The following is a 16043-nucleotide window of genomic DNA, read 5'->3' on the forward strand; positions in this document are numbered from 1 at the left end:
CAGTCTGTCCTCGTCATCCTGGGAGAACTGCTGCTAAAACACGTCACCCCCAATTCTGAACACCTCTCAATTGCCATGTTCCTGTTTTCTTTCTATTGTGGTATTTGTGTCCTTTTTTTTTTTTTTTTTTTGAGACATTAACCTGGAGGGCAGGATTTGTGTCTTGGTTCATCTTGTGCTTCTCCTGCATAATAACTACTCCATAAAGGTTAATCAAATAAAGGAAGTATAGTAAACTGAGCCTTAGGAATATTATAGAATCCTGTAAGGAGAAATTATTACTTAAATTTCCTTCATTTCCTTATACTCCATTAATAATCTGTCATGTTTTTGAAAAAACACCCAATAAACTTTATTTATATTTAAAAGATTATTTTTCAAAGTTATTCAATTAGCAGGAAATAATATAATAATTTATGACAGTAGTCATTTTTTTACAGTGATATGATTCTTTTAGTTAATGATTTCTCAGGGAAAATAAATATAGTAATAAAATTTTTTTAAAAAGACAAAATGTCATGAATGTCTGTCTCTCTGCCTCTGTTTCTCCCTCTTTCTCTCTTTGGTAAATTACTTAACAAACATGCTTATCTCTGAAACATGCCTTATGATCATTGTTAAGTTCATGCTGTCCTGGGTGCTGACCCATGACCTCCACCAGCCTTGCATTCCTCTGGTTTGGTAATACCACTGATACCATCGTCCTTCTGCTTTACTTCTTACAGGCCAAGGATGTTGACCTTGGAGCAAATGTGTCTTATCGGATCCGAAGCCCGGAAGTAAAGCACTTTTTTGCACTACATCCATTTACAGGAGAACTCTCCCTTTTAAGGAGTTTGGACTATGAGTCGTTTCCAGAGCAGGAAGCAAGCATCACATTTCTTGTGGAGGCCTTTGATATTTATGGAACGATGCCACCTGGCATTGCTACGGTCACAGTGATAGTAAAGGTAAGGAGCACGGATAACTCCTGGTGGCTAACTCCATACTCTCTTCTGAGTTTGAACTATATTAAATATCCAGGGCTGCTATTCTTAAAAACACAGTAGTACCAGACCCAGAACATACAGTCTGGAATGTGTTAGACTTGAGAAGTAGCCAAATTGTTGAAGTAGGATAGATACATTTGAACGAAATACTAAATAAGAATTTAAATACTGTGGCTGCTCAAATGTTCCCATAGCTCTGAAATTTTATTTATTTATTTTAATTTTTTAAAAGATTTTTTAAAAAATTTATTTGACAGAGAGAGAGATCACAAGCAAGAAGAGAGGCAGGCAGAGACAGAGAGGGAAGCAGGTCCCCCACCGAGCAGAGAGCCCAGTGCAAGGCTCGATCCCAGGACCCCGAGACCATGACCCAAGCTGAAGGCAGAGGCCCAACCCACTGAGCCACCCAGGCTCCCCAGTTCTACGATTTTAATCTAGTCCCAATTTCTCCAGACTAGTTTATTCCAAATTTCACAGCACCAGGGATAATAATTTCATCCAAACCCTTCAATTTAAAACTTTTAAAAAGATAAGATTACGGAAGAGGCAAGAGTTCTAAGGCCCCAGAGCTAATTAGTCTGTAATCTGTGATTCTGGAATGAAATAAGCTTTGGGACTGAACGGAATCAGAGTCGAGCTCGGCTCAGCCATGTTCAAGGTTTGTGACCATGAGGCCTTCATTGGCCGTGCCAGATTTCCTGTCTTATTCATTGTGATCACATGTGCCAAGTGATTGCTTCAGAAAGCATGGTATCTTTGACCTTTTGGGATTTGAGTGATTTTAAGGTGTGCCTTTAAAAGAAGACATGAGGAGAGATTTATCAGTTCTCAAACATTAGTGTAGGTAAAGGTCACCTGAGCTGTGTCCTAAACTGTCAGATTGCTCTGTTCCTTCCCAAAGGAGCCCTCTTCCCATGGGGAAGGCATCACCAGTGCTTTTCTGCAAATGGATTTTTGCTTAGAATGAAAGGAAGTTAGGTACTGGGGATGACTCCAATTCTTGAAAGGTTCTCTCAAGAGAGAGGAGATGAATGCAAGTTCATAAGGTACACAAGGTCATAAGGTATATAAGGTCATAGACAATGTTTCTACTATGCTCATTTTTTTTCATTTTTTGTTTTGTTTTTTACTATGTTCATTTTTGTAGGTTACTGCAATATGGAAATGGTGGAATAAGAAATAATCACTTTTGGGGGGTTTTTGTTTGACTGTTTAATTGATAACTCATACATACTACTGGTTTTCTTAGACAATAAAATACTGGTATGAATACACAGAAGATTGTTAGAGACTGTGCCAATATAGAATTAGCATGACATTGTTTATCATATAGATAACTACTCTAATGTTAGTGACTATAAGATCTTTAGGTCTGGGTTTTAGTTTTTTGTTTTGTTTTATTGTTTTATAGATACTCCTGCAGTCAAACAGGGACACAGAAATTATTCCACTGTCTCCTCTTTACACTTGACCTAGCTGGCCTGCCAGTGCATACCTGGGGACTTGCTGTCTCCCCTAAATTATTGGGACACATGCATCCCTTGTATTCTCAGATGCCTGAAAGCTGTCTGGAGAGTCTTATCAGGGTCTGACTTCTTTCTCAGGCATCCACAATGGCTTTTTACCTACTTCTTCCATTGTGTGTCTCTCTAGCCTAAGAAATTATATATATATATATATATATATATATACACACATATATATATGTGTGTATATATATATATATATATACACACACATATACACACACACACACACACATTTGGAGAGTTAAAATTTTATGCAGCATTAAGTCCTCTTTGGGAATAGAGATTTGAGTTATTAGACTCTTTCCTTAGGTCTAAATTCAGTTTGTGTGTCTCTTTCCCAAGACTGACGTTCCAGTGATTGGAGAAGGATCGATCGCTGATGGCGCAAGTAGTTTTAGTTCATATTTTAAAATACAATTTTGCCACACTATTGCGGTATGACATTTAGAAATTTAGAAATCTGTTTACAAAAATACTTTACGGACATGATAATGTTTTACTTATGAAGATATCTCAACAAGTAAAGAAATGAAGGAGGCTAAGATAAGCCTGACCTGAGTGAACTAACAATATGGTGGAATGGCTCAGGACCAAGTGAAAACTTAGGCCATCTTACCCTGTCTACATTTGCCTAGCCCTGTGATTTGGTGGAAATGACCACACACACACACACAAAATTAAAGATAGAAAAATGGCCATTTATTTGGCTGTTTTGAACAATAAAGGAAGACTTGCCACTAATGACTCTGCACATTCTTCCCAGACACACAGATGGATACTCAATGGGATGGCCTTGTGTCTCAGGATGGGTGTGGTTCATCAAGGAGATGGTTCATCATCTAAACCATCACAGACTCTGACTTGGCTGCTCTGGATTCAGTGTAGATTGATTTGTTTGGATTTTTTTTTTTTTTTGATAGAAGTCTTTGGAGTTGGATTAGATCCAAAAATATCATCTAATCAAGCAGAAAGTGCTCTAAATAAGTCTTGGTCTCTACCTGGGACTGAAGTTTCTTAAACTGGATTTCATGTTCCCTGATCACCCCTTTATTTTAATATATGGGTGTCCCCTAAGGCTACCACATTGGCATGTGGAAAGGGTTTGCTCATCAATAGACTCATTCTTTCTTCAGAAGCGGAAGGGTGTTGATCTAATTTTTGTTGTCTCTGTTGCTTTACCTTATTTAGAGAAATCAAGCGGTTTCATTGGTCAGGTCTTCCTGACCTGTACTAAATTATTTCTGATTTATTATACATTTATGATAAAACTTAATCAACCAGCATTCAATTCTAGTTATTTTTTTTTCTTTTAAAGATTTTATTTCTTTATTTATTTGAGAGAGAGAAAGAAGACACACAAGCATGCGCAGGCTGGGAGGAGCACAGGGGAAGGGAGAGGGCGGGATAAGGAATCTGAGGCGGACTCTATGCTGAGTATGGAGCCCGCCACAGGCCTTGATCTCACAACCTTGAAACTCATGACCTGAGCTGAAACCGAGAGTTGTCCCCTTAAACCAGCCACCCAGGTGCCCCAATTCTAGACATTTCCAATGCCACATCCTTTTTCCAAGGTGATGAAAGCATAATAAAATTTCAGAACATTTCCCCAAATGCAGGCTGATGCTTGCTTTTCTCTCTTCTGGTCGCTCAGGGTGACATTATCCCAGAGAAGAACTTTAAAACTATTACCTAATATTGGAACCCATAAAAACATTGTGCTTGTTTGTTTTGAAGGGAAGAATGGAATACAATTCCCATTTCTCCACAAATGTAGGTCTTTCCCAAGCATGCAGATTTTCTGTCATTGTTCTGTTTACTTGCAGTATGATAAGCTGTTTTGCTGATAACATAATTGCATAGTACTTGCTAAGAGATATTTCTACCCCAAACAGTCACCACAGGGGAAGCATCTTGAAGATCTCTCTTTGAAAATGAGAAGACACATAATTTTCTTTTGTAAAGAAGAAGAAGAAGAAAAAAGATCAAATGCTTAATCTAGTCTATCAAACATTTCTAATTGGAGTGAGAGTGGGAAAACTGAAGTGATATTTGCAAAGAAAGCTATATCAACTGTAGAAAGAAAGTAGAATTTTATCATAGGTACCCGCAGAGTGCTTTCTTAGTGATCCAGAACAGAACCAATGATGACCAAATGCATAATATGTGTTTTTGTTGCAATGTTTCTGCAGAACACGGAAACACAAGGCCTTCTTCACTGTAAATTTTATTGCATATACTGAATAATTGAATATATAATGATAAATTAGATGATGTGAGTAAATCTCTGAAAAATAAAAATCAAATTCTATACAGTTTCGGGCATATAATCCAGAGAAAAATCTGTCCTTACAAATGGAGTTGTGATATAATATAGAAATATGCAGAAAGAAAAGGTCTATCTTCTGTGATAAACCAAAAGTGGAAGACCAGTCAGAAAAGTCGAACTGTGTAATGGCTCTGCGATACTGGACAGCCTTGTGAAGGATTGTCTAAGACGAGAAGATGACCTAAGTCCTTCTGTTTATTGTCACCCTGTTGGGGGAATGGCTGCGGCACACGTGGATGAGGGAGACCCTTCCGTGCAGGAAGGAGACTTGGCTCACCAGCTGTGTTTGCCTGTCCTACAGGAGCAGGTATGACCATAGGCAGGGAGAACTGGAAGGACCAGAAGTGAAAAAATATCCACGAGGACCAACTGTTGAGAAATTCAGGGAGTCTTAGAAGATGGAGCTAGTTTTCATCTTTCAGAGGTGTTTTCTCGCCAGCAGGAAGACAAATGTCCTTATCCCCATAGAATATAGGAATGAGGATAACTTTTCTAGAGAGAATCTCAACGCCAGCTACAAAGGCAGCATTGTCATACCATAGACACCTGACAGGTGGTGATGTGCCACTGATGTTCCATGGTGACCCTATGGGCAGAGTGCTGGATTTCATTTGGTCAGAGGAAGCTCTGGAGAGTTTAAGATTTATAGCATCCTCCTTCCCTTTCTCAGGAGGGAGAAAATGGAATAAAAAGAGGATCTCAATGAGCCAGGTAGGGGGATCTAATTGGGTTGATTGGGTTGATCATTGTTTTTTACCACTTGCTGACTTTTCCCTGAGTGCTGGCTAAACTGGAGAAAATACTTGTTTTGGACTATGGCATTCAAATATTCCTCTTTAGTCTATTCTCGGTTATCATATCCTTATTGGTGTCATCTTTCCGATGTATTCACTGGCAAGTTTGAAGAATGCAAATGTATCAGGAAGAGCACACCAATGGGTGGCATTCTTACAGCAATTCTTACAGCATCTGCATTCTCTACTATTCCAGAGTTTTATGACTGAGCTGTGACATATTTCCCCTAAACAATCAAACTAGAGGAAACAAGTGAAAAGGTACCTGCTCAGAGTTATCAGTAATAATTCACATTTCTGTGGGTCTCCATCCTGGTTCGTCAAATATCACCCACTGGCTCCCGGGAGTCCCAGGAAAGTGCCTTACTTCGTGCACACAGTTACGTTCTTTTACTCCTCCGTGACTCTCACATTCTCCCATTTGCCAGAAGTCTCCAAAACCAAGCTGCCTCCTGGTGAGGGCAGGAGATGATGATAAGCCCTACCAGTGGTGGATATTACCATCCCTGGCATCTGTCCCCCTGCCTCCCATGGTTGCCACAAACTGGGGGCACTCTCCATGCAGCAGAATTCTCAATGTATTTTCTGAAACCTTTAATTCACCGAAGTCAATATTCCACATAGTCATAGTGTGTGCCCTCGATATTGCACTATCTCGAGGTCCCTCAGAGAAGATTCCACAGAGCATGAGCTCCTTGAGATATGGTAAGCGGTGTCTCATAGACAAAGAATTTCATAGACAAATGGATTTGGGGAATGCTGAGGCACACAGAAGTAAACCGATGTCTCCACTGCATGTCTTCATCTAAAAGTCCTTAATAAGCTGGTGTACATTGTGACTCTAAAGGAAATAAAAAATGATTTCCCACATTTTTCCATAGTGGAATTATGGGATTCTTTTTGTTTCTAAAGCTTCTGGTAGGAGTAGTTTTCCAAAGAATGAAATTTGGGGAAAATTTTCTTAGCTTTTAGTGAAAATAACTGTAGGGTTAAATATTGAGTTAATTGTTGTCTAAATGTACAAATTCAACTGATGCAAGTCTCTTTCTTTTTTTAAGCAAAAAAAAGAAAAAAACAAGCTTTGTAAATAATTATGAAAATTATCTTCAGGGAAATAGATTAGCGTTATGCAATGTTTAGAAGCATATCAGGTTGCCAAGATAAAAGTGTAATAGCTACTTGAAAGAATTTTTAAATTGTAAAGTATTTTTTACCACAAATCTTTAAAAAGTTATTGTGGACTTTTATTGAACATCCTACTCACATCATCTTAGTTAACATCTGATACATAATCTTTTGACAGCTTGGCCAGTTCCTTTTCTCCTCATGTCTGAATATCAGAATGCCTCCTGTGGGGTCTCACATGCCAGCATGAGGTCCTGGGTCTGCCCTAATAGCAGGATCACCACAAGCAACTTGACCTCTCTAAGCTTTGGTTTATTTATAATTAAAATAGAAATAAAATAGCTCATATATTTCAATGTGATGATAAATTGAACAGACCTGGCATAAAGCCTGATACACAGTAACCATAAAGCACACACATGCAATTCTGGAGCACGTTGGAGAAAGTAAGACGGAATCTGCTAGAAGATTCTAGCTCAGATCATGCCCATTTTCTTTGAGTTGCCCATAGCTTCCTGGCTTAGAAAACATCCCTAAAGCTCATCAGCTCCCTTCTCCCCACATTATCATTCCCAAACAGAGAAACTAGATAGGGATGGAATTATTTATTAGAGCTGTGGCTTGCTCAACCTTGCCTAACCTTCTGCTCCTCATGCAACTGACTGCACTGAAGGATGGTCCCACCTGCCGGAGGGCGTGAGTGATGGAGCAGTTGCTTTGGTAACAGAGATGCCCCCTGTGTGAAATTTAGTTAAACTCCTTACTACACTCTCTCATTACATCCTTGTACTTTTTTCATAAAATTCGTCATGCCCAGCATTATGTATTTAATTTCTGCTTTCCACTCTGACCCATCAGCTCAGTACCAGCGGGCACTGTGCCTCTCTTGGGGGTAATGAGATCCCCACCATCTAACGTGGTGACCAACACCCAGAGGATGCTCCATCAGTATTTGTGCTACTGAATGCCACTGGGTACATTTTGCTGGTGTGGCAAAGCTTTGATCCCTTCTGAATCAGGGGTTTGCAGCCCCTCAAGAACCCAGAATAACTACACCCTCAGAAATTTAACCAAACTAAAACCAAAACAAACTCACACTTCTAAGAAAGAAGCTTCCAGGGCAGGTTTTGAGGCAAAAAAAGAAAAAAAGGAAGGAAAAAGAAAGTTGAGTAAGTGTATGATTTATGTTTAGGATTGCCCCATGCAAAACAGAAAAAAAAAAAGATTTGTCTGGCTGGAGGTGGGGCCTATTTTGATCCTCTGCGCAGAGGGAGAGGGAGCAAAGTCGGACAAGACAAAATGAGAAGTAGAAGTCGCAGGAGGGAGCAAACCGCAAAAGGCAGCCGCTGGGTCAGCGCAGCTGGTCAGACCCAGAAGTGGTCTGGCAGTGGAGAGGGGACCTGGGAACAGGCAGAGAAGTCAATGGCACCATGCTCCAGGAAAGATGGTCATCTGCTTCTCAAGCCTCAAGGCATTTCAGAGGACAGGCAACAAACAGTTGTAGGTAGACCATGCCAAGCTGTGGGAGTCCCCCCCAGCCACCAGCACCCCATCCCCGTGTCCCCAGCCAAGCGTGCCTGAGAGCTGAGGATGAGCGCTGGCGTTCGCTGTATCTTCATCCTTCTAAAAAAAGATGATTGGAGCATAAACATCCAGTACACTTCGGTCTGGAAAAAATCTCTTATTAAGAACAGCTCTTACCCCGATTCCAGAAACTCAAAATTCTTACCATCTCTTTCTCTACTTTTTGTGGAAACCTGCCATTAATCTGCAAGGTCCCCAGCGAGTACCTGGTTTCCTGGGATGCTCGTTTACAACGTTTCCTTAAATGCATTCCTCGGTCTGCAGAAGTAGCAATGGTTTCTGTAACTAATTTAGACTTTAATTGAGAAAATAAATAAGTGGAACTCATATTTTCTTCTTTCTAGCTCACTGTTCCTTCAGGTACTGTCTTACTTGCTTGAGATGTGGAAGCAAATGGTAAACTGACGGGAACATTTTTTTTTTTTTTTTCTGAGAAGAGCATAGTGTTGTTCTAGATGAGAACCAGGCCAACCTCCAGAATACTCTTTAGAAACATGAACCATAATTTTTGTTCAGACCAACAAAGATTATAACCCCGGAAACGAAACTATTAAGGGTCTTGGTGATAAAACTGTTAGCAAGTAGACAGAGAATGCTGTTTCTTTTTGCCAATACTACCCTCTAGTGGAAAATGGGCAACAGAAAAGAGCCTGTACGGAGAGTGCAACTGCTCCTTCCTTTGCTGTGTAACAGAGCATTTGCACAGCAGATTACTGTTTACTTTTCTTCAGCCATCCCTAGAGCATAAATATAAGGAGCTATTGATTATGCCTATTGGCATCGCATTTCAATAAATTTGCTCATCTGAAATCATGCATTGTGCAAGAACGTCTGAGCTACGATAAAAGATTGCAACTCCAAAATATGTACAATGTACTATAGAGAGAAGGCTCCCACAGTAGCGGCATTGGTTTATTCTTGGTCCTGCCAGTGGCAAGCGAAGGAAAGGAGGAGAAGAAACAGTCCTGTGAGCCCTCTGTTATTACTTAGGTTTGTGTCTAATCAGTCTGTGAGGCCTGATTATAGAAAACAACCACTACGCATGCAGTTGGAATGTGACTCTAGTGATTACTTTCGTAGGGGTAAAGGGAGGGGGGGCATTGTACCGAGTACTGTTAGCAACTATATGACAACTAGATCACATGCCTTTTTTTTCTCTGAAGAATCAAAGTACCAAAAGTATCTTATACCAATAAGGTTGTAAGAATCTTTTGAGATGAGAAAGCAAAAGCAGAAGAATGAGGAGGAGGAGAAAATTTATCAGGACATATTGAGTTTGCGTGACCTTGGGAACTTGTGTACAGAAAAATTCCAGTGTTGGGTCCCTTCTTTTCTGACCTTCCGAAGTTACAACTTTGGGTGCAAAAGGATTTCCACCCCTTTAGTTACAAGATTCACTCATTAAATTAATTGGCGCTGTTGAAAAGAGCAGGAGAAAAGTGTGCGTGCAAATGTTTTATATATGTACCCCCTGCCTGAAACCTCAAGATCAATACCATCCACCACCCTCATTATCGAGGATGGTGCTTTCAATGTCTTGTACTTGTTCAGATTCTAAAGGTCGCGATTTATAAAAGAAGCTTTTTCATTTTTTGTTCACAGAAGGTTATGAAGACTGTATGTCAAAACACAGGAAATGGTATTTTTAACTTTTTAGTTTTGCTTACACTTAAAGATCTCTTATTTTTCATTAAAGTTTGCAGATTTTCTCATATTTACAACTCAGAAGTCAACTCTATTGTGAATATACAAGCAAATGCTGTTTGATTGTAACAGATAATTATCCTGACCTCTTTGCAAAAAGAGGTGTTTATATTCAGTTAATTAGTGGGTTTCCAATTTACATTGTATGGGGAAATTGTTGTATCAGAGCAGATATTAAAAACTGTGTAGAATAATTTTCTTCTTTTGTTTTTAATAACAAGTGAGAAAAAGATGACCTGGGGAGTAAGATAATTAACACATTCAGCTTTAAGCTCAAATGTGTCTGACCCAAAGTACCCAAAACAATGCAGGGTGTAGTGATTATTTTAAAAACAAGTAAATTTAAGAAATATAGATCTGCCATAGTAAAAAGCATTATTTTGAGGAAAAACTAAAATGCGGTTCTCTATAAAACATAAAATGGTTGGGGAAAAAATGGTCTTGCTCTCAAAGGACCAGATTTATTAATTTGGCTCTGTCAAATAACTAGATTAATTTAGGCAGAGTCACAACTATCTGCTGAATCAGTGTCTTTGCCTGTCAAATGGCAAGTAAGTGACATGAGGTGAAGACCATCATTTTCCTGAGTGACCTCAGTAGACCCAGTGCCTAGCACTGAGTCATAGAAATGGGAAGAACTTGATAATTATTTGTTTAAAGAGTGATACTACATAAATAACAATGTACTTATATCACTGAGTGGTAAAAATAAAATAGATGCCTATAAATTAACTTGAAAACCTCCTGCAATAAATCACCATTGTTTTCTGTCTATCGGAACATCTAATTCTATGTGTCATTCTTGTAGTGTGCTATAGAGAAAACATTCTTGAACCAGTTTATGTTTGTGAAAATGTAAGATGGCATCAAAGCCTGTTTCATAGTTTGCATTTGAAATGTGCTAATCATCCCATTATGCTAAGTACATCCAGAATTTTCAGTGGCAACAGAAACATTAGTGGGCTTTTTTTTTTTTTTTTTTGAAAAGAAACAGCAGCACTATAAAGAAGGCACCACCCTTGACACCTGTGTCATAGAATGACCCTTTTTAGTGAAGTTGCCCATCCCTGTTTCCAGAGTTCAGAACCACCTCATACCACTGGAACTACCTCCTGGGAAAATTGCGAGCATCTTTCCCATGTCCAGAGGCATAATTTCAGACCGTTTGATGGAGTGGCACGCTATTTCAACGCGTGAATATTGGATAGTTCTGCCAGCTTCCTTCGGGCCATGGCTCTGCAGTAAGAATCACAGGATTGAGAGGGTGGAAGGTTGATGGTGACAAATAGGTTGTGTGATAGGAAGAGAGGGAGCCAGACTCATAACTGTGCCCCCAACCCACTGTTACCAGCAGCTCTAAATTCTCCATTGTGTTTTCCAGGATATGAATGATTATCCACCTGTATTTAGTAAACGGATCTACAAGGGGATGGTGGCTCCGGACGCCATCAAGGGCACACCCATCACGACCGTTTATGCTGAAGATGCAGACCCCCCTGTAAGTAAGGGAAAGGGATGGATACTCGGGAGCTTAGCAGAGAGGACCTTGCACGGTCACACAGGACACACTTTCTGGGCAGCACGTTTGGACAGTCTGAGTCCACTCTGTCCTCCCTAGTCATTTCATGTGTGTTCACCTGTAGCACCCATGGGGACACACACACTTCACACAATTATTATTGAACACAGTTAAGCAGATGCCTTCTATGTTGCTGGAATTCAGAATTTGCTATTCACCAATGTATCCCACATGAATAATAAATCGAACTGGAAAAGTTCTCTGTGTTCAGAGTCAGTATCATTTGGGCTCTTTATTTAGGACAGTGTAAGATTAGTTTAATTGGTTTAGGTTTCATCTTTAAGAGTTTTCCCTTTTAGTCACATATTACTATCAATGGATGACATAATAGTTATGTTGAATGTGTTAATTTTGGTAATTTTGGTAAATATTAATATGGTGTTTAGAACATATTTAATGCAGTCTTTATTATCCAGAATTTTACCTCTTTTGAGATATTCCAGATTGCCTTCCAAAATAGAGGGTTTTCATTACAGCAGAAGCGAGGTAAATTTTCCTTAGTGTTATTATGTTGATGAGTGAAAAGTAGCATGTAGAAAAAATAGTACCTATATAAAATGCTTTGTATAAATAATGTGAGCACTTTATAAATGTTAATTAATCTCTTAATAGCCAAATAATGAAGATCTAGATGTTTTACTTTTGAGTGAACTTCCACCATTAGTCAGGGGCTGATATACTCTACAAAAATAAAAGAAATATTAAATAAGACATTTTAGAAAAACAAGAAAATAGAGAAAGACCCGAATTTTATAAGCGATCTAGGAGTTCTGTTTCATATTGCTAATATAAATAGTATTTGTGTAATCCCGTTTATTTAATAAAAGGTGGATGACTGTCAGAACATTTTTCACCTTCAACTGTGACAGGTCATATGCAGTCTTTTGTGATGATAAGGTCTTGAAAAATAATAATGTTAACATGAAAGCAGTAACCTTTCCGTCAGAAGCTCCTTTTCTCTAGTGTGTTAAAATGTCTTTGAAACTGTTTTATTGCATTCTGGGAAATGTGATAGGCAAAATTTTGTAGATTTGGACACACTAGTCAATATGGTGAATATGAAATTGGTGCTATATCTGCTTTTAATATCAACTGTCAGAAAATATATATATATAAACTGCCAGAGGTAGAAACTACTTTGAAATGAAGAGTACACTTTCAGTTCTCTCGAAGGCATGTGTTTTGAACATCAAGTCTATACTGATTATTGTGCTAACCAGTTTTTGCTCTCCAGACTGGAGAATCTTCTGGGAAAAACAGAACTGCTCATAGGAATTAAAACACACTCTACTAAATGAGTATAAACAAGCCCAGCATCTTAAAATACTCATATATCTTTCTCTTTTTTAAAGATTTATTTATTTAAGAAAGAGTGTGAGTGGGGTCAGGGACAGAGGGAGAGAAGCAGACTTCCCCGCTGACTTGGGGATCCCAACGCAAGGGCTCCATCCAATCCCAGGATTCGGACCCTGAGATCATGACATGGTCCTTAATCAGGAGTCAGATGTGTAACAAACTGATCCACGCAGGCATCCCCAAATATTCGTATTTCTAAGACATTTATATTAGCACAGAATGGAAGGTAGTGTTAAGATTAATGGTATTAATGATAAGAGACTAAATGTAGGTATGCTGATCCCCTCTGTGCCACATACCCCAGGTGTGGGTACGGATGCCAAAATCCTCACTTTCCTTTTGGCACCTGCCACCTTGGTACCTGGCTGAACCTTCAGACCACCCCACCGATGTGAGAGAAGTTGTCTGGGTCTATTGTCTGTTCCATAAAGAAATGCTATTACTTATGTAAAATATCTAGAGAGAGGCCCTCAACTTGTGGTGAGATAAATGTTTACAATAGTTTAATAGGGAAATTAGATTTTGTTACTCATTTTTTTTATTCCCTTAAATGGGTTTGAAGATTAAGATCTTACTCCCCTCAAGGGCAGATAGCACATTTTTGGGTAGTCCAGGCTTTGAGTCTCATTTACCACCTCTGGATCTTTCCTTTTTTACAGCCTGACATGTATGGAAGTTTATGGAAATTTACCAGTTTCAAATTCCATATTTCTGTTAAGAAGTTCTTAGGTTTGAATCCCCAGTAGTAGTTTCTCACATTTAACATCTAATGCTGGCTTTTCAGTAGATGAAAGACAGGTGATAGTCACTCAGTGGAAATACTGAGCATACTTATTTCAGTTAGGGAGTGTGTATTTTGTCAGACTCCGTTTTTTAAGTTTTTTATTCTAATTTCAGTGTGGTTAACATACAGTGTAGGAATAGTTTCAGGTGTACAATATAGTGATTCAGCACTTCTGTACATTACTCCTTGCTCATCGTGACAAGTGAGCCCCTGAATCCCCCTCACCTATTCCCCCCTCCACCTCCCTTCTGGTAACCATCAGTGTTCTCTGTAGCTAAGAGTCTGTTTCTTGGTCTCTCTCTCTCTCTTTCCTTTGTTTGTTTCTATTGTTTCTTAAATCCCATGTATGAGTGAAAGCATATGGCATTTGTCTTTCTCTGACTGACTTATTTTGCTTAGCATTATACTCTCTAGCTCCATCCATGTTGATGCAGATGGTGAGATCTCATTCTTTTTTATGGCTCAGTAATATCCCATTGTGTACATATACCACATGTTCTTTATCCACTCATGTGTTGATGGATTTTGGAACACTTCTATAATTTGGCTATTGTAAATAACGTGGCTATAAACATAGGGGTGCATGTAGCCTTCTGGATTAATGTTTTTGTATTTTTTGAGTAAATACCCAGTAGTGTAAGTCCTGGATCGTAGGGTAGTTTTATTTTCGATTTTTTGAGGAACCTCCATACTGGTTCCCATGGTGGCTACACCAGCTTGCATTCCTACCAACAGTGCACGAGGGTTCCCCATTCTCTGCATCCCTGCCAACACCTGGTATTTCTTGTGTTATTGATTTTATTCTTTCTGACATGTTCTCAGGCTCAGTGCTGATACTTGACACACCAGCAATCTTCTCCATAACCAGTGTTCAGCACTGAGTTTTCCAGTGATTGCTGGCAAGCTGGATCCCTTAAGTTAACATAGTTGCAACTGGGCTACACCTACAACAAACAGAAATAAAAGCTTGATTCCGTGAAAATATTCAGAACGTAAATTTCACATTACACAACTTTCAAAAGTATTATGATTGATTTTTACTTGTATAATTTTATGTCTGTGCCATAAATCCAGAATATGTATTTTTTTAATGAGGTTACTGATTATTTTCTACTTTGTTGCTATTATAAACATTCCATAATTAGAAGATACCGTTCAGGGCTCCCATGGGTAACTATCTTTGGAAACACTTTGTGTATTTAATGGTCTCTTTTCCAAACTAGAAAGGAAGGTTCTCGAGGACAAGAATCAAAGCTTAACTCCAGTTTGCATGTCCACATCCAACGCTATGCTTGAGACTTTGCAGTCTCTTAGGAAACATTCATTAGATAATTGAATAAATGAATAAATTAACAGTGATTTCTATACTCTCCAGAACTGACAAAGTATGCCAGATATTCAGAAATTGTGTGATTTGTGACAATGGGAAAACTTGGGAGTCTCTAGTTTGGCCATCGAGGGCTGTGCAGATAGAGCAGGTGGTGCGTGTGCAAGACAGAGCAGACTGACATGTGCGCAAGGTGGAGAAAGGCTTCTTCACCCTCCTAGCCTGGGCATGGCCACAACTCAGCAGTAATAACGTTCGCCTCAAGAGACTGGCCACCTCCTTTTCAAGACATTGTGTTTCCTCTAAATAAAGGGAGAACCACCTACTTTTAACCCAGAAAGTAGCAAAACAAAATCCTTTGAAGTATCAGATGGATAACCTGGATAAAGTCTTAGAGCCAAAGAGAACACCGTTGCTGAATATAAATGAAGAATTATAAAATGCATGTTTTACAAAACTGAAGTGCTCTAGACGGGGGTTGGTGAGGGAAACAACCAGGGACTTGTTTTTTTCCCACTGAATTAAAGTTGTTGGGACTTTATTTTTTGCCTTGCTTTTGTGACAGTGTTGGCATTAAGGAGTTCACGGAGATGTAAATAGGTAATGACTGATCATTTTGGATATTAAAAATCACTAACCTTTTCTTTCTGCTCACCAGAGACCTCTCAATCCAACTTTCACAAAACAAAACTGCAAGTGTAATTTCCATTTGCATATTTTATTCTTCCAGAAGCTGCAGGCCAAACCCCGAAATACAAGAGTTCTGTTTGTGGACAGGGCAAGCGCCTGACAGAATGGGACCCCTTGTGAGAATGTAGATGCAGAAAAGTTGGCATAAATAAATGAAGTTTACATTTTGCTCATTCCCAAGAAAGTATGAGGAATCCATGGGGGATCCCTTTCCTCATGGTTATATAATTCTTTCCACTTAATGCATTTTAGGAAG

At 39.1% G+C, this 16043-nt stretch overlaps 1 protein-coding gene across 1 annotated transcript in view; it reads left to right on the forward strand.

Moving 5' to 3' along the window:
- PCDH15 (protocadherin related 15) overlaps positions 1–16043 on the forward strand; it is a 1265671-nt gene that overhangs the window by 1048044 nt on the left and 201584 nt on the right. The window contains exons 22-23 of the mRNA XM_032845308.1: positions 726–950; positions 11433–11549. Of these exons, the coding sequence (XP_032701199.1) occupies positions 726–950; positions 11433–11549 (342 nt within the window). The remainder of the gene's footprint in view (positions 1–725; positions 951–11432; positions 11550–16043) is intronic.

Source organism: Lontra canadensis, unplaced genomic scaffold (assembly GCF_010015895.1).
Source record: "Lontra canadensis isolate GAN:19392208 unplaced genomic scaffold, GSC_riverotter_1.0 scaffold162, whole genome shotgun sequence".
Lineage (NCBI taxonomy): Eukaryota > Metazoa > Chordata > Mammalia > Carnivora > Mustelidae > Lontra > Lontra canadensis.